Genomic DNA, 23,503 nt, shown 5'->3' on the forward strand with positions numbered 1-23,503 from the left:
ATTCAATTTGGAAGCTTCTTAGTTTGGCTCGTATGGTTGATAAGCACCTAAACATGCTGATAAACAAGATGCCGTATCGGATTTGTTCTCTAAATCTTTTGTCCCAAATATATTGTGCTTTCGGTTGACAGCCTTTTTGTTGAAGTTGTAAGGGTTTACCTTCCCTCACCCCAAATAAACAGTTTATTATCAGGCTGTGGGAAGAAATCCCAAGCCGGCGAATAGCTTGTAGAGTCTAAGTAATAATAGCATTGTCTTGTCACCAAACAGATTACAATAGAATAGCAGCGAGTAGAATAGAATAGACTAGACTGAATAGGCTTTACAGGTAGACACTGGGCTGTTTTAAAGCTCTGCTCACTGAGCGCTGATTGGTCAATAATGTCACGTGATATCATGAGGCGCTTGAAGTAATATACCTAATACGAGAACATAGGTGTGATGTGATATAAGCATAGGAGAACATTTTATGTGGTAAACTGGATATTGAATGAATCACTTTACTCGAGAACATTCGATGGCTAAATCATTTGTGTCACATTATGGGATTATGCAATACATGTGCAAAGCTGCACGCAAAACATTACGCAATACAAGCACTGGTTTCTGTGACGTATGTTACAAAGTAAACAATAAATGCCTTTTGTTTTGATCCGGGCGTGTAAAGTTTGATTTATAGAATTGACATGGGATTTGTGTGGTGGGAAACAGTCCACATTTCCATTCGGGGAAAAATTTCAAGAAAAGTTTGATGAATTCGACGACCGCAATTTTTTTCAATTGTGTCGTATGTCACATAGGACGTAAACCAAGCGTTTGCAGGAATTGGTGTGTTGATTACGTGTTCAACTGCGATCTGCGTTTCCCTGACTCCTGACTCCTCTTTGTAACTAACCAAACTTGTGTTAGTTTGTTTTATTCACCAAAGACGAAAGATATATGTGCAGAATACAACTGAGCCCCAGAGTAGAATATACAGACGGTGATTCTACGCTCAAGGCGAACCAAAATGTAGAATGGAATGGTGAAACTACACTAGGCAGAAGCCCAGCGCGGAGTGGCGATTCCACGATGTGGAATGAATTCGGGCCACAGAAACCAGAGATTTATAGGCAATTCATATTAACCAGTTATGCGGCTTGCGTGAGAACCGCGATACATAATTACATGTTACGAGCGATTCTCCTGTGTCGTTCTAGAAAATGGGAGTTACACTTCCTGGTACGAACTGCTAAGTCACTCTCATTACGTCACGGCATAAACGTTACACGTTCCAAAAACTTTTTCCATACAAGCTCCAATAGTGGATCATGAGGGTAAGATTCGCCTCAATCGTGGAGATTACATTTCCATTTAAAATTGTTTCTAACCAGTTTTTGTTGCAAAAGAGCATTTCCATCACCTTCTAAAAATTCTTTAACCTCATCATCGTGTAGTTTTTTAAAAGCATTTTAAGTTTAGTGCAAGAAGGTAGGTGAATGTCAATCACGCCGAGGCCGCCAAACATATCTTCTCCCGATTAATTTTTAAAAAAGGCGCCTTCCAAAAAACGATTATATCGTCTGCACACATTAAAACTATAAATTCGTGTTGGTTAATTTCAATGCCTGGAAAGTTGGCCTTTTTAAATGCTGTCGCAAGACATTCTATACATAAAACAAAAACTGGGTCTCCTTGCCTTACTCCAAGCAATGATTTTAAAAGTTATTGCTCCAAGTTTAATTGCAAACTCCAGCGAAAATTATAGCAAGTGTATGGCAACTTAGTATTCTATGATTTTCCTTGGTGGTAACTATGATTTCAACATAGTATACTCTATACTATGATTTTACTTTTTATTTTTTTTATGATGTTACTTAGTATTCTATGATTTCAAGGTCTTGTTTTAGCGACATCTAGCGTCGTGGTTTGCATTTTACTGACAACTAATTCAAACTTGAGTTTTTCAATCTTTTGCAGGATTAATTACAACTACTACAGTGGACAAGTATGCGTTGTCCTTTTTCAGCCATACCTACAATAAACCAGATGCTGCATCAGCATGCGCACAATCAGGATCACACCTTGTCCAAATTCTGAATGAACAAATACAAAGTGCTATTGATGAAGTCCTATCTTTGGTAACAGAAGCTTCGCCTGGAACGCATTTGTGGAAATTTTGTTATTGGTGTGATGCAAATAACCCTAGTGAGAGTATACTCACATGGGGAAACTCATCTTTGGTTGGAAATTTCGAAAACTGGAATTCCAATGAACCAAATGGCGCCAATGAAAAGTGCGTTGGTGTCATTGGTGTTGAAAGACGAGTCAACGGTCAAAATGTTTTTGGAAAATGGATTGATTTTCCTTGCAGTAAACTGCTAAACTACTACATATGTCAAAAAAGTATCCTTGTTGCCTTTGCTTTTTATTGTCTTAGCCTGACTCACAATTTTTTTTTTGTATAGAATTGTTAATTCTGGATTTGACAAGTTATGTAGTGCGCAATTTTACAAACATTTCCATATCTGGCAAAACATGGTTTAAGGAAGTAGTTAACATCTCGACAATCAATCCGGCAACAAATGACAGTATTATTGGAACCAACTTGATATCATTGAATGGTGAACCCCATTCATTTGCCTATTCAATAAGCATTCAATCGCCATCTAATGCTGGTATTTACATTTTGACCTTGTTTGGAAAGATGAGTTCTTCAACTAATCCTGAAGCGCAATCAATCCACTTTACAGTTTATGGTAAGTGTGTTGGAGTAGTCCCGTATTGCAAATGAAACATGTATTTTCTCTCAAGGTTTTAGTTGTAATTGGTGTAAATATTTTATTAGTACCTGCCAATATTTCTTTATCAACTTCCAACCTAACTGTTGGAGTTGACAGAAGTGGAGCCTTCATTGACTGTATCTCAGGTGGATACACTGTTCCTACTGTCACTTGGTACAGGTTAGTCATGTGGATAGGTTTTTATTTTATATAAAAATATGCTACTATATAGAGGAAATACTCCAATTTCCTTTGATGCTTCATTGCTCATACACCAAACAACCCAAACATCAGGAGTTAATTCAGTGGTTTCACGTCTTGTTCTGAAAAATGCATCAAAATCTGACGAAGGAATTTATATTTGCAAAGCCTCTAATACAGTTGGGCCTCAAAATGTTATAGAAGAAGTGCAACTAAGTTCACAAGTTTATGGTATGTTTTATACCATAGTTATATGTACTTAATTCACTGATTTGTCATTTGTTCACAGTTGAATCCACTCCACAACTTGTTAGTTCTCTACCAGGGAACACAACAGCTTTACTATTTTCTCAACAGCTCAATTTCACTTGCACTTTTTGTTCTTTGCCTTTATCTACAGTTAGTTGGAATGTTAATGGAAATAGTGTGACATCAAGCAACCAAGCTATGCCAATGTATATCTACTCGCATAAGAAAAATTACCAAACTGTAGAAACAACACTTTTTATTTATAATCCTCTAATTTTGGGCCCTCAAGCCAATATTTCATGTCATGCTATCAATTCCTATGGCGACGTGAGCAACTTTTTCACGTTTGGTAAGCAATCAACTTCATGTGTCCACAAGTATCTAATTTAAAAGCAAAATTTTATGTTTAGGTTTGGACTATTTTGATCACAACTATTATTTGTTTTCATCGACTCGAAAAAATTATCAAGATGGAGAAACTCACTGTCAGAAATATGGTTTAAATTCCCACCTGGCTATTGTTACAAGTCAACAAATTCATAAGTTTGTTCAGCAAAGGGCGAAATTTTATGCGAGTGCAGGGCACTGGATTGCAGCAGATTCGTCAGGTATGTGTCTTGTGCCTATAGTCTGATCATCTAGTGTTATGGCTAGTATAGTAATGTTAAGTAAGTAATGCTAACTCAAGTGATTTAAGCATAATAAATTCATCAATATTTTTTTTACAATTGCTTTTACAGCATACATAGGAGCAAAAACACAAAATGGGCAATTTTTTTGGGTCAATGGTACACAGCTAAGTAAGTAGCGAGGTGTTTGCCTCACTACAAAATTATGTTTAACTCAAATGTATTTTAATTCAATCAAATAGATTCAACCTTTCAGGCTTGGCATACTGGATCATCAGGGACACATGAGTGTGTTGTTTATTCAAACAATGGAAATGTGAATTCTGAGTTTTTGTGGAAAACATCCAATTGTAATGAACTCCACTATTATATTTGTCAGTTTAAAGGTAGGTTTTTGTTTTCATGATAAAATAATGAAAATTTTATTTTTATTGAACATTCACGTTATTACAGTTTTTACAACCATTACAATTTGTTGATTGTAGTTTTTTGTAATTTTAGCCTTGCCAATTACATTTCTTCCATCTGGACCTGTAGCATGTGCAGCCAACCAACATGCTGTTAGATGGAGAGATATGACAGGTTTCATTGGAAACCTTACATTTAATCTAAACGTTGTGACTAACACATCTGCTGGAATTCAAACAGTGTACGACAAAACAGAAACAGTGCAGTCATCTGTAAATCATGAGTATCACACATTACTAAAAGACCTCCATCCTATGCAAGATTACATCATACAGGTTTAGTTTGCTACAAACAAATTGGTGTTTCTGTGTGCTTTATGTCGATGCCAATTTAACTCTAGGTCAAGCTATTTCCACAATTGTGGAAGTTTCCTGCACCGATTGAAACTGTATTGACAACTTCAAGTGTTATTCTAAAAAATATTTTGTTATCAATGAACATGAAAAAATGTAGAATTACTTGGATGTGGCCAAATAATGTAAACTCAATCAAGGTTACTGGAGTAAAGGTAGGGCTATACATTAAAACAAACCAAAATATATTTCTCAGATACTTGAGTCTCATGAGAGTATCTGTACACTTGTATGCATTAAACAAAATCCAATATCTTGTGTTCTGCAATAATAATTAAATCTATTGTACAGCTTAAAAAAACAATTACATTGAACCTCTTATCATCAAACTCAACACAACTAGCTTCATGGCAAGAAGTGACTGTGGATGAAATCCCAGTCAGCAACATAAGCAACTCCTCACATTCCTATGAGTTTGAAGTGTTGCCAAACCAAAAAGTTTCTGTTTCTGTTCAAGTCTTGAGTTGTTCAAAAACTGATTTACATGTTGTAGCTCACGGCCAATGTATTGCACCACCAACAGGTTAGTCTGAAATCAAGCAATTTTTAACTTAGCAATATTCTTTGTTGTTTTTTGCAGAACCTGATGTTATTTCCACACCAACAAAGTTGCCTAATGGCCTGTCATTAACTATATTTGCTGCAGATGAAATGAATGGACCCATTAGGTACTCATCTGTAATCATTTTGAATGAAAGTCATTTATTTTCACAACCTAAAACTTTGTAAGCCCGATGGCTTTTGTTTTCCATGCTAACGTTGAAAAATAGCATAACAGTGTAATTTTGCACATCATTTTTAAATTGTTGTTCCAAAATATTAATTTCTTTTTAAGTTGCTATTTTGTCGTTGGATTGATCATTGGTCAAGAGAAAAACAGTTCATTTAGTAGAATTTCAACCTGGAATCAATTTAAAAAAGTTCTTAGTGATGTAGAGTCTGGGTGGTATTGTGCAATAGCTATACCAAGGTACTGGATACTTCATAATAAATGTAAGGAATTGCAATTGACTTAATATACTTCATAGATTTATTGGGAACTCAATTTCTAAAACAATTGGTGATGGTGAACAAACTTCTTGTCAAGTTAAGATAAACTTTTCATTACCTGTATCCGAAACTTACAATTGCACCAACAAGCCATTAAACATCACAAAACTTTACAAGTTTGTATGCATGTTTTGTAACTACAATAAACCAGCATTTATTGATTTTGTACAACAGTTTTTTCGTGGTATCCACAACTGCAACTGGTAGCTCTGTTGCTGTGAAATCCAGTCAACCTGTTAAAATGAGCAAGAACACAGAACCTCAACCCACACAACTTCCACCCAGAGATTCGCCAATAGGTAGGATATTTGTCGCTGGTTAACGTTTTTATACAAAGTTTGCTACTCAAAAAATATTTATGGACATTCTAGTTTGGATCACATGTTTTATTTTTGTGCATGTTAAGTTAATCGTTACAAGCATTTTATTACAGGAATAATAGTTGGAAGTTGTGTCGTGTTCCTATTGCTTATCCTGATTGTTGCCGGAATTATATTCTACAGGTAAGAGTTTGAGCTAACGGTGTACTAATTCTGTTTCGAATGAATTTGCCCAAATAATACTTGCGTGCGAAGGAGAAGGAATACCCGAAAAAGTTCGAAAACACCTGAAATTCGTGCTATTCCCAACCCAAGCAACGATGTAATAAACCTCGATCAAGGTTTGAAGTTGCGAAAAAAATATTTCTTCCATACAAAAAAACATTGGTATGTTGTTGTATTTATTGTTAAACACCCCCGCTTCTTTGTGTAATGCAGACTTGCCAGTAGAGGAGGAAGCGGCGTACGCTAACACTGGGTTTATTGCATACGCCAATGTAGGTTTAGATCATTCCATCGCACTCAACCAATTACTCAGAACGTATGACAACTACACGAGTGATTGCACAATGTTGAAATCACAGTATGAGGTATTTACAAGAAAATGGTCATAACTCTATATCATACGACAACGTGTAGTAAAGCCTAAATGCAACATGCAACGTCACCAAAAAAACGCGCTCGCGCACGGTCAGGTCCCGTGAATTAGATATGTTCTAAAAGTTGCCATTTTTTCATGAAATTTATTGTTAATTCATCGTAGCAGGATGCTTAAAATCCATAGGTGTGTAATTTCTTGTAGTTCTGTATACACGCGCAAGAAAATCTAAAGATATGGATTTACTATAGCCAAGCACCTGTAATATTTTAAATGTAAACCTCTAGCTCGGATGCAAACAATGTTAACGCGTGTGTTTCTCTTTCTGCAGGAATTGAAGAAAGCTTCGGATCAAATCGCTTTGGATCAAACCGTTGCAAAAGAAAATCACAACAGGGACCGAAACAGATACAAAAACATCGTCCCATGTAAGGCCATATATATGTAAGGTTGTTTGTTTTATGTTTCAACCTATCATTGAAACGCAACCTATCATTCATTTTTAAGGTTTTAGAATCGAAAAAAATGAAGGTAGCAAATGTAATTTTATTAGGAAAACTACAGTTGGTGTTCTACTTCTGCCTGACCACGATCAAATTTCCCAATTTATGTGTTTGTGGTTGATTATGGGTGTAAATTTATGTGTTTATTTGTATTTAGAAACGTAATTTCCCTAATAGCGTCCAACCATGCAACGTATTACTGACGTCATGGGTCTCAACAGTTTATCGCGTTAACATAACAATCCATACAAAAACATCAGAGGATTGGTAAATATTGATCTTACTCCGCAGATAACTTCAACCGCGTGGAACTGGAGACGGAAGAGGTTGAGAGCAACGACTACATTAACGCGTCTTTTGTCACAGTAAGTATTGACTTCCCTTGGTCGCTAGGAATGCTGTTTATTATTCCTTAACATGTGATGTGCGTCATACCCGTGACGAAAACAGTTCATGCCAGTGTTGGTTTGTGTATATTTGGCTTACGTACCGGGACACCTTGCTATGACGTAACTTCAATGTTTATTATTTCCAGGGGCCTACACATTTGTTAGTGTATTTAGATCCTCTACAATGCTGTGTAAAATACGCCCGCAGACAAAATTTGTGCTTGCACTTTTTCGAAACACTCATACAACCTTAGCTACTAAACATACAGTTTCTAACTACTTTAAACCACTGCCTTGTTTAGGGTTACTCTGGCAACGTTAAATTCATCGCCGCTCAGGCCCCTGTGTTCACAACCACCGAACACTTCTGGCAGATGATATGGGAAAATAACTGCAAGGTTATCGTCATGCTAACCAACATCTGGGAAAACGGCAAAGTGAGATGGCCTTATTCAATTCTTGGCCGCATACAAATTAAGATTTACGCGACAACACTTAGATACTTCATTGTGTACTGTGTGAATCGTAAATGAAATGTAATGTGTACCTTTTGGTCAGTTTAACTTAAATCATACGTTATTGTATATTTCTTACAGCATAAATGTGAGAAATATTGGCCTGAAGTGAACGAAGATGTCCAATATGGGAAATTCTCTGTTAAAACAACACAAGACGAAAGTTTTGGAAGCTACGACATTCGCACATTCTCCCTACTTCGGAGCGACGAGTCGGTAAAAGTGTTTGTGTGTATTCAGATTCGTACCCACTGTATGAGCTCAGGGGTTTAGTGATAAGATGTTGTAATGTAGGCTTATGGATAAAACAAACCGGTGTTTAAATTACCGCCCACATGGATAGCATTTACCCATAAACCTAACATAACGCGATTATGCATGATTAATATTCATTTGTTGGAAAGGACACACACAGAGACATGCGCATTTCCGCCATTGAGACAAACTTGAGTCACACCTAATTAACAACAAGGTTGACTCATCAACAAGAGTGTAACGTGTATTTGTGTACAGCAATACCGCGTGGTGACTCAGTGCCACTACTCGTCCTGGCCCGACCACGGGGTTCCCGTTTGCACAACTCCGCTTCTCCGGCTCCACCAAGTGGTAGAAGAAAGCCAGGGCGAGGATGATTTTCCGGTTCTTGTCCATTGCAGGTATAGATGAACTTTAAATGATCACATTTAAAAAAAAAAAAAATTTGGTAAACAGTTCTTCATGTTGTTCTTGTTGCAAAAACTGTTTAAAACCCTTCTTATATTGTTTAAAGTGCTGGAGTGGGAAGAACAGGAACCTACATTGCCTTGGACATTCTGCAGGAGCAAATGTCGGCAGAAGAAAGGGTCGACGTGTTTACTGCTGTGCTGAATATGAGGAAGCAGAGATGCGACATGGTTCAAAACCTTGTAAGTGAGAATCCAATTCACCCCACACAATAACCGCCTCGCAAATCCTGGAAACAAAAGTATAGGTGTAGCCTTACATATTTCTCTCGTATTTGCATATTTTCTTCACTTCTAAACTGCAGGTTTGCCACAGACACGTTGTATGTAGTTGACGTTGAAACGCTTGTATGTTTCGTAGACTCAGTACGCTCTTGTCCACAAAGTGCTCGTGGAAATTCACCTGATGGGGATTACCGACATGTCATGTGACCAGTTTGCTCAGCAAAGTTATGGAGATGAAAGGTCAGCGTTTTTTATTCCACATTTATTATGCGTTGGCAAAAGACTTAACGTGATGTCAATTGTCTGTCTGTTTTCCTGAATATTATTTGATTTTGCATACATTACTATACTTCATTGATACGTATATCATTATCAAACAACACAATACAAATCCTTACATTGAGGCTTTTTAAGTTAGGGTCAATTTTTAAAGCCCTTTTTTCAGGTTGGAGACTGAATTCAAGTTGTTGGATGCGGTTTCTCCCATTGACAGAAATCAATCTATTGCTCAACAAACTTCCAACATCACATCAAGTCGCGACAACACCGTGTTGCCATGTGGGTTGCTATGCACGGTTATGTGAAAAATTAATGAGTCAGACGTTTTCCACCTCTCATTCTAATTGGATTTAGTATTTCTCTATTTAATTTCAAAAATGCGAAAAAATGCAGAAAGCCAAAACTAAAAACTTACTGGTATAGCAGTAGCGTCAGTGAAAATTTGATTAATCTCCTGTTGTTTGCCTAAAAATTGTATGACAAGGATTGTATAAACGAGTGTTGGTGTTTTACAGATGATCGTTCGATGGTGGAACTTAGTGATGACTCTTTCATCAATGCTTCGCTCATACAAGTAAACTTTTGCTATACTACGTTGTTGAATGAAATCGCACACAAAATAGTTTATTGGATGAAACGTATTTTTGACTAATACGTGTTGTAATTCGATGGCAAGCCCTAATACCGCATATTTTTGTGCTACAGGGTTATGACGGGACCAACGCCTTCATCGTAACACAAGGTCCAACTTCGCAAAACGCTGAAATCTTCTGGCAGATGGTTTCATCTTACAACGTGGCTGGGATCGTCATGCTTACGTATACAGACAAAGTAAATGAATCATTTAACGAATCCAAATTGTTCGAATACAATTAGAACTTAGTTGTTCCGTTCTTGTCCGCACCGATTTGCTAATTGTTAATGGTATTTTCAACGAGGGCGCCGGTCGCAGTAAAATATTGTTGTTATGTTGGCTCATGTCGTAATCAAGTTCTAACGTAATGACATCTTCAGTCGTAAACGTTAATTCTATATGCGCGTTTTTTTCTTACTCGCCGTACATTGGTTTAAAACAGGGATCAAGTGTCCAGTATTGGACGGACGTCGTCAACTCTCAACTTGAATTTAGCGGCTTGAAGGTTACCATGACAACGAAGAATGAATCGACACCGGATATTCAGAGTCGCGACATTTTTGTCGAAAACTCCGACGGATCGGTAAATAATAATTCACATGTCAATCAACCATGCAGCAGTGAAACGCAACTGTATGGCTGATGTCGACTTCGGAAGGATTTTTTTAACCAGTGGCAAACCACAAGCGAAGATCGGTTTTATATTTTGACTGCTGTTAATGTTGTATCATAATAGCGCATATACCCGCTGATCTAAGCGGGGATAATTTTGGCAGCAAAAAGTCGGTCAGTTTTTTACAACTACCGGTTTTTGTCGGGAAACCTAAACAATGTGTAAAGTTTTTGTTGCATGCTCAAGCGATCGGATAATTTACATCATAAACATTATCCTCAAATCACAATTAAGTGCAACTAAGTGATGTAAGCATGTAAGTTCCATTTCCCGATTTAGATTTCCGCAGATGGGAATCTTGTTGTGTCCAACAACATAACGAAGTTGGCAGATTATCATGAGAAATTGTCACGTAATTATTAACTAGACCAAAAAAGAACAACTGTTAATCGGTTAATACGGAACCCACAGCATGTGCCTGAACAGGTCTAGGTTGGGTATTTGTGCTAGTTGAAAAAATACCTGTCTATATAACAGAGAACAGTGACGCATCTACAATGTGACATGGCAAACCTGGGTGAGGAAAGTGTGATGATTGATCGTTTAATTCAGCTGGTTGGAGAAGCGCACTCGATGAGGCAAGACAGTCGTCCGATTGTTGTACATTGCAGGTATTGCGGTTGTCCCCACAGTAACATTATTGCTTGTCAATATTTATCACAAGTGTGTTGTTCATGTAGAGATGGAGCTGGTTTATCCGGGGTCTTCTGTGCTCTCTCCAACCTCGTGGACCGATGTAGAATCGAACATAGGATCGATATTTTCCGAACTGTCAAAGATTTACGGGATATGAGGCCACTCATGGTTCGAACTCAGGTAAAATAAAAATTCATCTGGTCCATTTTATCCCAATACAGTTTCGTAATGGTTTGCACGTTGTCAATAAAACGTAATTATAACTTTGTAAATATTTAGTAGAGGCATGACGTGAGTGAAATGTGAATGTGGAAGTTTAAATGTGTTGCACTTGTTATTTCCTTAGATTACTTCAATAAAAAAATCTTTTTTTAGGATGAATATCGGATGTTGTACAAAGCTATGGAAAGTCACCTCTCCTCTCAAAGTATCTACGCCAACCTGTGACGTTCAGATACAAGAATCCAATGAGCCACAAATCAATCTTTTTTTTATAAAAATCCTTTATGTAAATGTTTGTTTGTCTCAGGTTGTATTATGCTTGTTTCCTTTAATGTATTTAGTGAAGTGTTCATGAAATAATCGCATCCTTAAGTTTAAGAAGTATGATTTTCAATAAATTTTACTTGCAATGCATCTGTGTGTTAAAAATATGTACACTAGGTGTACAATCTTCTCTGCCATAACAACGACGCCCAACAAACCTGTCATTTTTGTATTTTTTGTTTGATATTGAATGTTTGCGATTCTTTTTTACGCTTCATTTATACAATACATAATAAACAGATGGGGTTCTGGTAAAAATACATTCACTAAATTACCGCAAACAAAAAAGTAACTAAATAGATGTAGATCACGTGGTGGGCCTGTGGGGGTAACAGTAAGATGGTAGATGAATACAACAACCGTTGCCTATTAAACTGGCCGCGGCCAACCAGTTGATTCCGTCTTAACACAGGGACATTGACACAAGTTTTCTCCTCAGGGGAAGTCCGTTTAAACTACTTGACCTACAGAACAGGGGTACTGACATTACCCAAAAATTGTATAGGTGATAGCAAACATGAGATCCAGGGTCGGATTATGATTGCTCCAAAGATTTTAGGCTCGTCGTGACTGCGGATAAAACATGACGTCGTTTTATAGAGTGGTTAGTTCATGTAGGAGGTTTGTAGTTGATGGTTCACGAATTGAACACTCATGATGTGGCTCCACACACAGGAATAACAATTGACTCATGCTGTCTACAAAGAACTGCTGTCGTGGGTTCAGGATTGGTAAAAGAGTTAACATCAGACCAGAATAATAGTTGCAACTGTTGTAAACATTGTATTCCCTTCTGTAATACAACAATTTATCTGTGTCAATATTTATTAACATCTCTGCATGTTTATCTTGTAGTGTTTTGCGTAAAAAGTTTATAGTAGTAAGTTGTTACAAACCCAATGATTTCTTGGTTGATTCTTGTCGTGTTTTCGGCTTTGCTTCAACCTTCTATTGAACAAGGTAAGTACAAACAAAATCCAAAAAATTAATGTGATTGTTTACGTAATTAATACCATTTAACAATAAAATGACTGCAGTATTTTTGTGATTAAAGTTTTGGAAAATAAACTTCACTCAGGAGAAAAGTTCGTTTCAACTTTAAGTTGGCTTGATAAGTTTGTGATGTTGTTTATCGCAGTCAATGAGTAAAAAATGTAAATACTGTAGCAACACGCATGTTTCCCTACTTATTCCTTTACACATTTGGAACACATACGGACCGAAGACTGCAGACGGTGTTAAGCTTTCCTGCAGGAGCTCCCACAGGCTTTCTGGCATCCTGCTGGACAACACATTTTTTTTGACACTTTGTTATAAAACGCTCATTTCGTAATCCTTCAACCACTTCAGTCTAGTCCAGTCTCTCTCAGTCGCTCGTATTCTCTCGGCCCTGTCGTTATTCTTGCCATCGCGCTGTAAACGTTCGCATGTTCTTTTAATAGTTAAATTCGCTGCAATTCAGTCACGTGTTAAACGCGCTTGAAACAAGTTAAACTTAAGCCACGTCGTAATTGCAATCGTGTGTTTCCATTAATAAAGAAGTCTGTTCACGGAGCTTTTAATTCAGTAGTCTATATCAGCAAGAACACGCAAACAGACTTTAGCTTCAGCACAGCAGCGACTGGGAATCCTATTTGTACGCTGCACTGGTGACCTTGCTCGACGTGATCACAATTGCTCTTACCAGGTTGGTTTGTTCCGTTTATTTTTGGTAATATTCTATTGCATTGTACTTTGTGATTCTCACGAAATTTTACTTGTTTAGGTGTGAATTTCGTGGCGAATGGTAGATGATGGTTCTCCATTACCATGACGGACGCGAGAAAAGATGTGGACGCAATGACTGAACATCAATTATAACCCGGTACTGTAATTTTAATTTATAAGTTTTAACGCAATATTAATAAGTCACTACGTTTAAAGTCAAACTGCTCTTAAAGCATGTTTTGTCTGTGAAACTATACTATGCTAAGTATACTATATGCAAGTAAAACGCCTATCCTATATGGTTATGTCAGTATGTATGTATGTGTGTGTTATATTCTTTTTGTTTCAATAAAGGGGTTCTTTTGTTGAAGTAAATCATGTCACTAAAACGTTAGTTTTATTTTTGGCATATGTGTTTGACGTTACTTAATGGTGAATTGTGGACCCTAGCCTAAACATTTTGTCTGCTTAGAAAGTCCTCCATATGCACAGCAGAGGCGCGGCGCAGTTAAGGGACCTGACGTCTTTCGTGTAGCAAGGTCACACAGATATAATTTCCAGTCATTAAGTCGGAATACCTTAGACCTTCCCTGGTCTTGACGACATGACTTCAATGCCAATGGCATTTAGTCAAGCACGACTGACGTCCCTTTAGGAGAAATCCTTGCACTATTTTAGCTAGGGTTGTTATGGCTGGTTGAAGCATGAAACTGCTGATTAACCTAACCCACGTATGATTTTAAGTTTTGGCCCATATTTTTGTGACATGAATTTATCCTAAACTAAACTACCACTTTTAACGTTTTATGGTCTTTGTTGCTGTCTTATCCCAAAACATTTTTTTTACTACTATTAGTGCCACAAACTTAGTCCTCGTCTACTTTTGACATTTTCTTGTAGCGTAAATTTTTGCGAGGGGACGCCTAACTCTTGTAAGTCCATTATTTTTAGGAAGATCACCTCCAGTTTGGAAGTATTAAGTGTGACGTGTCTTAAAACTTGGCATTATTCCAAAAATTGGCTTTGAGGATAATTGGTTTTGCCTATACTACGTTTGCAAGGCCGGCTCTTTATTCATACACGTACCTGAATGAGTACAGATGATTCCTTTACACGAGATGAGCCAATTTACTTTTTGACGGCCATCCAGCTGAGCCCTTTTATTTTTTGTTCGCGCATATTAAGTCGCATGCGGGTCGTTGCCTATGCTTTTTGACGGCCCAAGAGAAAATGTAAGCATTGGTTGCGCACGCTACAATGCGATGGAATTTGTGGTTCATTTTAGTTTTTAATAACCTTTTTTTAATTTGTCATGCAGCACGCAAATTCTATAAACGCTTGATATTTTGAATTGTTTGAGCATTTTACTGCTGATTTTCTTTTGTACACAGAAAAAAAAAGAATCACCGTGACAGCAAAACCAAGACGATAATGCGGCCGATAACCACCACAAATCACCGAATTCAATGCAACCCAATTTTCAACAGCCAAAAAGCGCTGCATTGGTTTGTTACAGATATACGTTGTCTTACACACTTTCGGTCATTCTATTCCGAAACTAGTTTGTTGAATAAGGTTATAAAGCTTTCTTTGGGAGTGCAAGACATATATCGATGGCAATAAGTTTGACTGTTCTCTGTGAAAACGCATGTTTTTCTGTTTTATGTTACAATTATTCATGAGTGAACTGCATCGAACCATGCATTGACACCAGCTATTTTACGCTTCGATGTTGACTTGAAAGCATTGGTATTATCAATTTTTTAATAGCCTGGCTGTACTTTCAAGCGAAAGTTTTTGTCGCAGTCAACCAGTTGAATTTGATTTTACCGCAAGGACATTGTAAGCGACAGCATTAACATAAGTTTTTGCCTCAGGAAGTACATTTTTACTCTTCAACGTGGAATATTAAGGTATACTGACGTATAATACCACAATAGTGTTAATTCGTAAAGATGCTTAAAAACCATAGGGGGCCAATTCAAATTACTCCTAAGATCTTAGACATAACTATGCGGATAAAACATGACGTCGTTTTATAGAGTTGTTAGTTCATGTAGGAGGTTTGTAGTTGATGATTCACGAATTAAACACTCATGATGTGACTCTACACACAGGAATAACAATAGACTCATGCTGTCTACAAAGAACTGCTGTCGTGGGTTCAGGATTGGTAGAAGAGTTAACATCAGACCAGAAAAATATTTGCATTGTATTCCCTCTGTAATGCAACAATTTATCTGTGTCAATATTTAAAAACAACTCTGCATGTTTATCTTTTAAGTGTTTTGCGTAAAAAGTTTATAGTTGTAAGTTGTTTCAAACCCAATGATTTCTTTGTTGATTCTTGTCGTGTTTCCGGCTTTGCTTCAACCTTCTATTCAGCAAGGTAAGTACAAACAAAACCCATTCATTTTGTGTGATCGTTTAACATAAATTACTATTTAACAATAAAATGATTGCAGTATTTTTGTAATCAAATTTTTGTAAAATAAACTTCTCGCAGTAGAAAAGTTCGTTTCAACTTTAAATTAGTTAGATAAGTTTGTTGATTATCTCAGTTAATAAGTGAAACATGTAAATACTTTTAGAACATACTCTTCATATTTTTGACCAGTAGGAATACAGGTAGAAAATATCTGCTTCGAAGTACTATATTTTTAACCGACTTGGAGGTGTCGTTCTTCTCCTGATTTTTGCATTACCGCCCCTAAAGAGCTTGGTGGTTTGAAACCCCCCTTTTTTGACAAAAATATCATGATATGTTAATTTTGATTTTGTATACAGACAATATCAACGTAAAGACCAACAAAACTGACTAAACAAAACCACCAGCTTCTCAAACATAATTTGCACTAAAAACATGACTTTACTTCATGATCGCATAACACCTGCAACCACTAAATACTAAATTGTGCATTTATTCTCAGCGCCTGTATCCTACCATAGAACTTCATATAGTATTCTACAATCCTACAAACGCTCGCCGGGGGCTCTGGCGTCCACTTTGAAAATAACTGATTTAGGCGAATCGCGTAGTAGATCCCTCAATAATACATTGTAGAAAAGCAAAAAGCACCACTAACTTATGAAAAATTCACAGCTACGTAGCCTATACATTGTTTAAAAAATTAACAAATTTATAAAAGTAAATAACAAATCTGCCACATAAAAGCGCACAATTTAAGAAAATTTTACTATGTAGCCTATATCCGAGTAAATTCCAAATAGTTTTTTTAGAATCAGTTAAATTTGAAGACAAGCCTAATAAATTCCAAAAAATCAACAATTGTGTCGTATATTCCACCATAGACAATTGTGTCGTATATTCCCGCTTCAATGAATGTATCCATAAACCCGGGTTTTGCGTGGTATTTTACTTGGGCATTGAACCATAATGGTCGATAGTTCGGTTGTAAACCAACCGTTTTAAAAAACTTTTTGCAAGTTCCTACAAAGGATCGCAAAGATCTTAGGCCGGCTCCACACTCGCGCTTTGCGCCGGCAGAATCTTTGTTTGTTTCAATGTCCCGAGCGTACGCCCGCACGCCGGCGTATAATGAAACAAACAAAGAATCCGCCAGCGTAAAGCGTGTGTGTGGACCCGGCCTTAATTAAGGGTTAAATTCGTCCCAATCGTGGAGAATCTACCTTCCCATTCCCATTCCAAATTGTTTCCAACCTGTTTTTGTTGCAAAAATGGATTTTCAATTGTTTCACCCCATTGTCGTGTATTTTTTTTTAACCGTTTCAAGTTTAGTGCAGGAAAGAAGTTAATGTCAATCACGCGGAAAACGTCTTCGTCTACTACAGTGTTTCTCAAACTTTTTCCAATCACGTACCGCTCATTTGTTTCTTAATACACTGCGTACCACCGTATTACTATACCATAACTGTTATGACATACCACCAATGAATAACAATTTAGCCAACATCACCAGTTGCTTGCATTTCTTTATTGTGCATTTGTGACGCAGTAGTATCAACGTGAAATTGTTGCATAGTTGAATACACGATGTCAGAATTTCTTCAACAGTGCAACAACTTCACGTTGATACTATTGCGCCACAAATACACAATAAAGAAAACCGACATCATGTATTTGCAGCGGTTTTGGCATCTGCAAAGTGCGGCAAATTGTATAGAGTAGACTAAATCGCGTACCACTTGAAAAGCTCTCGCGTCCCACTAGTGGTACGCGTACCACAGTTTGAGAACCACTGGTCTACTACAACTAAACATATCGTCTCCCTTCCAACTTTTTTTCATGTCGAACGCCTAAGAAATTTTTATTATTGGACGTTAAATTTTTGAAATAAGGCTCCTTCCAAAAAACAATTATATCGTCCGCAAACATTGAAACTTTAAATTCGTGTTGGTTGATTCCAAGGCCTTGAAAGTTGGCCTTTTTAAATGAACTTGCAAGAGATTCTTTTGATAAAATGAAAAGGGTAGGGGAAAATGGGTCTTCTTGCATTACTCCACGTCTAATTGCAAACTCCGACGACAATTATAGTAATGTATACGGTATCTATGATTTTAAGGTCTTGTTTTAGCGACATCTAGCATCGTGGTTTGCAATTTACTGACAACTAATTCAAACTTGAGTTTTTCAATCTTTTGCAGAATTAATTACAACTACTACAGTGGACAAGTATGCGTTGTACTTTTTCAACCATACCTACAATAAGCCAGATGCTGCATCAGCATGCGCACAATCAGGATCACATCTTGTCCAAATTCTGAGTGAACAAATACAAAGTGCTATTGATGAAGTCCTACAATCGTTGGTTGACGTAACAGAAGCTTCTGTTGAAGAGCAGTGGTGGAAATCTTCTTATTGGTGTGATGCAAATAATCCTACTGGAAATACACTCACATGGGGAAGCTCATCTTTGGATGGAAATTTCGAAAACTGGAATTCCGATGAACCAAATCGCGAGGATGAAAAATGTGTTGGTGTTGCTGGTGTTAGAAGACTAAATGGCGGTCAACATGTTGTGGGAAAATGGGTTGACGTTAATTGTAAATATTTTCGACTAAAATACTACATATGTCAAAAAGGTATCTTATTTGCCTTTGCATTTATTGTACTAGCCTACCTCACATTTATTTTTAAATTTTATTTTTATAGAATTGTTAATTCTGGATTTGACAAGTTTTGTTGTCAACAATTTTACAAATATTTACATATCTGGCAAAACATGGTATAAAGAAATAGTAAACATCTCAACAATCAATACTGCAACAAATGACAGCACAATTCTAACCAACTTGATATCATTGAATGGTGAACCCCAATTATTTAACCACTCAATAAGCATTCAATCTCCATCCAATGCGGGTATTTACATTCTGACCTTGTTTGGAAAGATGAATTCTTCAACTAATCCTGAAGCACAATCAATCGACTTTACGGTTTATGGTAAGCGGTTTGGAGTAGTCCCATATTGCCAATGAAACATTTATTTTCTCTCAAAGTTTGTTGTAATTGGTGTAAATATTTTTTTAGTACCTGCTAAAATTTCTTTATCAACTTCCAACCTAACTGTTGGAGTTGACAGAAGTCAAGCCTTCATTGAGTGTATCTCAGGTGGATACACTGTTCCTACTGTCACCTGGTACAGGTTGGTCATGTGGAGATGTTTTTATTTTATATAAAAAATATACTCTTGTATCTTAAGAGGGCTTACTGCAATTCCCTTTGATGCTTCATTGCTCATACACCAAATAAACCAAACATCAGGAGTTAATTCAGTTGTTTCACGTCTTGTGCTGAAAAAATCATTAAAATCTGATGAAGGAATTTATATTTGCAAAGCCTCTAATACAGTTGGATCTCCAAGTGTTACAGAAGAAGTCCAACTAAGTGCACAAGTTTATGGTTTGTTTTATACCATAGTTATTTGTACTTGTTCCACTGATTTTCATTTTTTCACAGTTGAATCCACTCCACAACTTGTTAGTTCTCTACCAGGCAACACAATAGCTGTACCATTTTCTCAACAGCTCAATCTCACTTGCACTTTCTGTTCTTTGCCTTTATCTACAGTTAGTTGGAATGTTAATGGAAATAGTGTGACATCAACCAACCAAGCTATGCCAATGTATATCTACTCACATATGATAAACTATCAAACTGTGGAAACAACACTTTTTATTTATAATCCTCTAATTTTGGGACCTCAAGCCAATATTTCATGTCATGCTATAAATTCCTATGGCAACGTGAGCAACTCTTTCACATTTGGTAAACAATCACTTATTTCATCAGTCCACAAGTATCTAATTTAAAAGCAAAATTTTATGTTTAGGTTTGGATTATTTTGATCACAACTATTATTTGTTTTCATCGACTCAAAAAAGTCATCAAGATGGAGAAACTCACTGTCAGAAATATGGTTTAAATTCCCACCTGGCCATTGTTACAAGTCAACAAATACATCAGTTTGTTCAGCAAAGGGCAAACTTTTATGTGAGTACAGGGCACTGGATTGCAGCTGATTCATCAGGTATGTGTCTTATGCATATAGTCTGATCATCTAGTGTTATGGCTAGTTTAGTGATGTTAAGTAAGTAATGCTAACTCAAGTGATTTGAGCCTTTAAATTTATCAATAATTAATTTATTATTGCTTTTTCAGCCTACATAGGAGCAAAATCACAGAATGGGCAATATTTTTGGGTCAATGGTACACAGCTAAGTAAGTAGCGAGGTGTTTGCCTCACTACAAAAATAACTCAAATGTATTTCAATTCAATCAAATAGATTCAACCTTTCAAGCTTGGCATGCTGGATCATCAGGGACACATGAGTGTGTTGTTTATTCAAACAATGGAAATGTGAATTCTGAGTTTTTGTGGAAAACATCTAATTGTAATGAACTCCACTATTTTATTTGTCAGTTTGAAGGTAGGTTTTTCATTTTACGATAAAATAATGAAACTTTTCATTTTTGCTGAACATTCACATTATTACAGTTTTTACAACCTTTACAATTTGTTGAGTGTAGTTTTTTGTAATTTTAGCCTTGCCAATTACATTTCTCCCATCTGGTCCTGTAACATGTGCAGCCGACCAACTTGCTGTTAGATGGAGAGACATGACCGGTTTCAATGGAAGCCTTACATTTAATCTAAACATTATGACTAACACATCTACTGGAATCCAAACAGTGTATGACAAAACAGAAACAGTGCAATCGTCTGCAAATCATGAGTATCAAACATTACTCAAAGACCTCCATCCTATGCAAGATTACATTATACAGGTTCAGTTTGCTACAAACAAATTGGTGTTTTTGTGTGCTTTATGTCGATGCCAATTTAACTCTAGGTCAAGCTATTTCCACAATTGTGGAAGTTTCCTGCACCGATTGAAACTGTATTGACAACTTCAAGTGTTATTCTAAAAAATATTTTGTTATCAATGAACATGAAAAAATGTAGAATTACTTGGATGTGGCCCAATAATGTAAACTTCTTCAAGGTTACTGGATTAAAGGTAGGACTATACATGTAAACAAACCAAAATATATTTCTCAGATACTTGAGTCTCATGAGAGTATCTGTACACTTGTATGCATTAAACAAAATCCAATATCTTGTGTTCTGCAATAATAATTAAATCTATTGTACAGCTTAAAAAAAGTACATTGAACCTCGTATCATCAAACTCAACACAACTAGCTTCATGGCAAGAAGTGACTGTGGATGAAATCCCAGTTGGCAACATAAGAAACTCCTCACATTCCTATGAATTCGAATTGTTGCCAAACCGAAAAGTTTCTGTTTCTGTTCAAGTCTTGAGTTGTTCAAAAACTGATTTACATCTTGAAGCTCATGGCCAATGTATTGCACCACCAACAGGTTAGTCTTAAGTCAAGCTATTTTTAACATGGCAATATTCTTTTGCTGTTTTTTTTTTTTGCAGAACCTGATGTTATTTCCACACCAACAAAGTTGCCTAATGGCCTGTCATTAACTATATTTGCTGCAGATGAAATGAATGGACCCATTAGGTACTCATCTGTAATCATTTTGAATGAAAGTCATTTGGTTTCACAACCTAAAACTTTGTAAGCCCAATGGCTTTTGTTTTCCATGCTAACATGGAAAAATAACAAAAAAGTGTAATTTTGCACATCATTTTTAAAATGTTGGTCTAAAATATGAATTTCTTTTTTAGTTGCTATTTTGTCGTTGGATTAATCATTGGTCAAGAGAAAAACAGTTCATTTAGTAGAATTTCAACCTGGAATCAATTTAAAAAAGTTCTTAGTGATGAAGAGTCTGGGTGGTATTGTGCAATAGCTATACCAAGGTACTGGTTACTTCGTAATAAATGCAGAAACTGCAATTGACTTCATATACTTCATAGATTTACTGGGAACTCAATTTCTAAAACAATTGGCGATGGTGAACAAACTTCTTGTCAAGTTAAGATAAACTTTTCATTACCTATACCCGAAACTTACAATTGCACCAACAAGCCATTACTCGACTCCCAGCTCTACAAGTTTGTATAAAATGTGTGTATATGTGAGTAACTACAATAAACGTCCATTTTCGTGATTTGTACAACAGTTTTTTTGTGGTATCGACTACTGCAACTGGTAGCTCTGTTGCTGTGAAATCCAGTCAACCTGTTAAAATGAGCAAGAATACAGAACCTCAACCCACACAGCTTCCACCCAGAGATGGTTAACGTTTTTATACAAAGTTTCCTACTCAAAAAATATTTATGGACATTCTAGTTTGGATCACATGTTTTATTTTTGTGCATGTTAAGTTAATTGTTACAAGCATTTTTTTACAGGAATAATAGTTGGAAGTTGTGTCGTGTTCCTATTGCTTATCCTGATTGTGGCCGGAATTATCTTCTACAGGTAAGAGTTTGAGCTAACGGTGTACTAATTCTGTTTCGAATGAATTCGCCCAAATAATACTTGCGTGCGAAGGAGAAGGACGAGAATAAGTTCGAAAACACCTGAAATTCGTGCTATTCCCAACCCAAGCAACGATGTAATAAACCTCGATCAAGGTTTGAATTGGCGAAAAAAATATTTCTTCCATATAAAAAAACATTGGTATGTTGTTGTATTTATTGTTAAACACCGCCACTTCTTTGTGTAATGCAGACTTGCCAGTAGAGGAGGAAGCGGCGTACGCTAACACTGGGTTTATTGCATACGCCAATGTAAGTTTAGATCATTCCATCGAACTCAACCAATTACTCAGAACGTATGACAACTACACGAGTGATTGCACAATGTTGAAATCACAGTATGAGGTATTTACAAGAAAATGGTCATAACTCTATATCATACGACAATGTGTAGTAAAGCCTAAATGCAACATGCAACGTCACCAAAAAACGCGCACGGTCAGGTCCCGTGAATTAGGTATGTTCTGAAAGTTGCCATTTTTTTATGAAATTTATTGTTAATTCATCGTAGCAGGATGCTTAAAATCCATAGGTGTGTAATTTCTTGTAATTCTGTATACACGCGCAAGAAAAGCTAAAGATATGGATTTACTATAGCCAAGCACCTATAATATTTTAAATGTAAACATCTAGCTCGGATGCAAACAATGTTAACGCGTTTGTTTCGCTTTCTTCAGGAATTGAAGAAAGCTTCGGATCAAATCGCTTTGGATCAAACCGTTGCAAAAGAAAATCACAACAGAGACCGAAACAGATACAAAAACATTGTCCCATGTAAGGCCATATATATGTAAGGTTGTTTGTTTTATGTTTCAACCTATCATTGAAACGCAACCTATCATTCATTTTTAAGGTTTTAGAATCGAAAAAATGAAAGTAGCAAATGTAATTTTATTAGGAAAACTACAGTTGGTGTTGTACTTCTGCCTGACCACGATCAAATTTCCCAATTTATGTGTTTGTGGTTGGTTATGGGTGTAAATTTATGTGTTTATTTGTATTTAGAAACGTAATTTCCCTAATAGCATCCAACCATGCAACGCACGTCATGGGTTCTTAACAGTTTATCGCGTTAACATAACAATCCATACAAATCCA

The 23,503-nt window shown here is 36.5% G+C and overlaps 2 protein-coding genes across 2 annotated transcripts; both read left to right on the forward strand.

Annotated features, from left to right (window-relative positions):
* The first annotated feature begins 3,062 nt into the window (after positions 1-3,062).
* Positions 3,063-4,590, forward strand: LOC145910932 (brevican core protein-like). Its single transcript, XM_082998156.1, has 6 exons — positions 3,063-3,194; positions 3,253-3,561; positions 3,623-3,820; positions 3,953-4,012; positions 4,084-4,227; positions 4,343-4,590. The coding sequence occupies exons 2-6, from the start codon at positions 3,411-3,413 to the stop codon at positions 4,588-4,590; spliced, it is 801 nt and encodes a 266-aa protein (XP_082854282.1). The 5' UTR covers positions 3,063-3,194; positions 3,253-3,410.
* A 158-nt stretch (positions 4,591-4,748) lies between these two features.
* Positions 4,749-11,909, forward strand: LOC145910933 (receptor-type tyrosine-protein phosphatase epsilon-like). Its single transcript, XM_082998158.1, has 23 exons — positions 4,749-4,817; positions 4,954-5,185; positions 5,243-5,330; positions 5,498-5,632; positions 5,691-5,828; positions 5,887-6,011; positions 6,146-6,215; positions 6,288-6,373; positions 6,471-6,622; positions 6,962-7,058; positions 7,425-7,498; positions 7,825-7,959; positions 8,119-8,253; positions 8,551-8,693; positions 8,807-8,942; positions 9,121-9,224; positions 9,430-9,542; positions 9,779-9,837; positions 9,969-10,094; positions 10,340-10,480; positions 11,048-11,181; positions 11,251-11,386; positions 11,582-11,909. Exons 1-23 carry the CDS (start codon positions 4,749-4,751, stop codon positions 11,651-11,653), a joined length of 2,700 nt encoding a protein of 899 aa, XP_082854284.1. The 3' UTR covers positions 11,654-11,909.
* Positions 11,910-23,503: the final 11,594 nt, after the last annotated feature.

The sequence above is a fragment of the Ascidia mentula genome, chromosome 8, assembly GCF_947561715.1.
Source record: "Ascidia mentula chromosome 8, kaAscMent1.1, whole genome shotgun sequence".
Taxonomy (NCBI): Eukaryota; Metazoa; Chordata; class Ascidiacea; order Phlebobranchia; family Ascidiidae; genus Ascidia; species Ascidia mentula.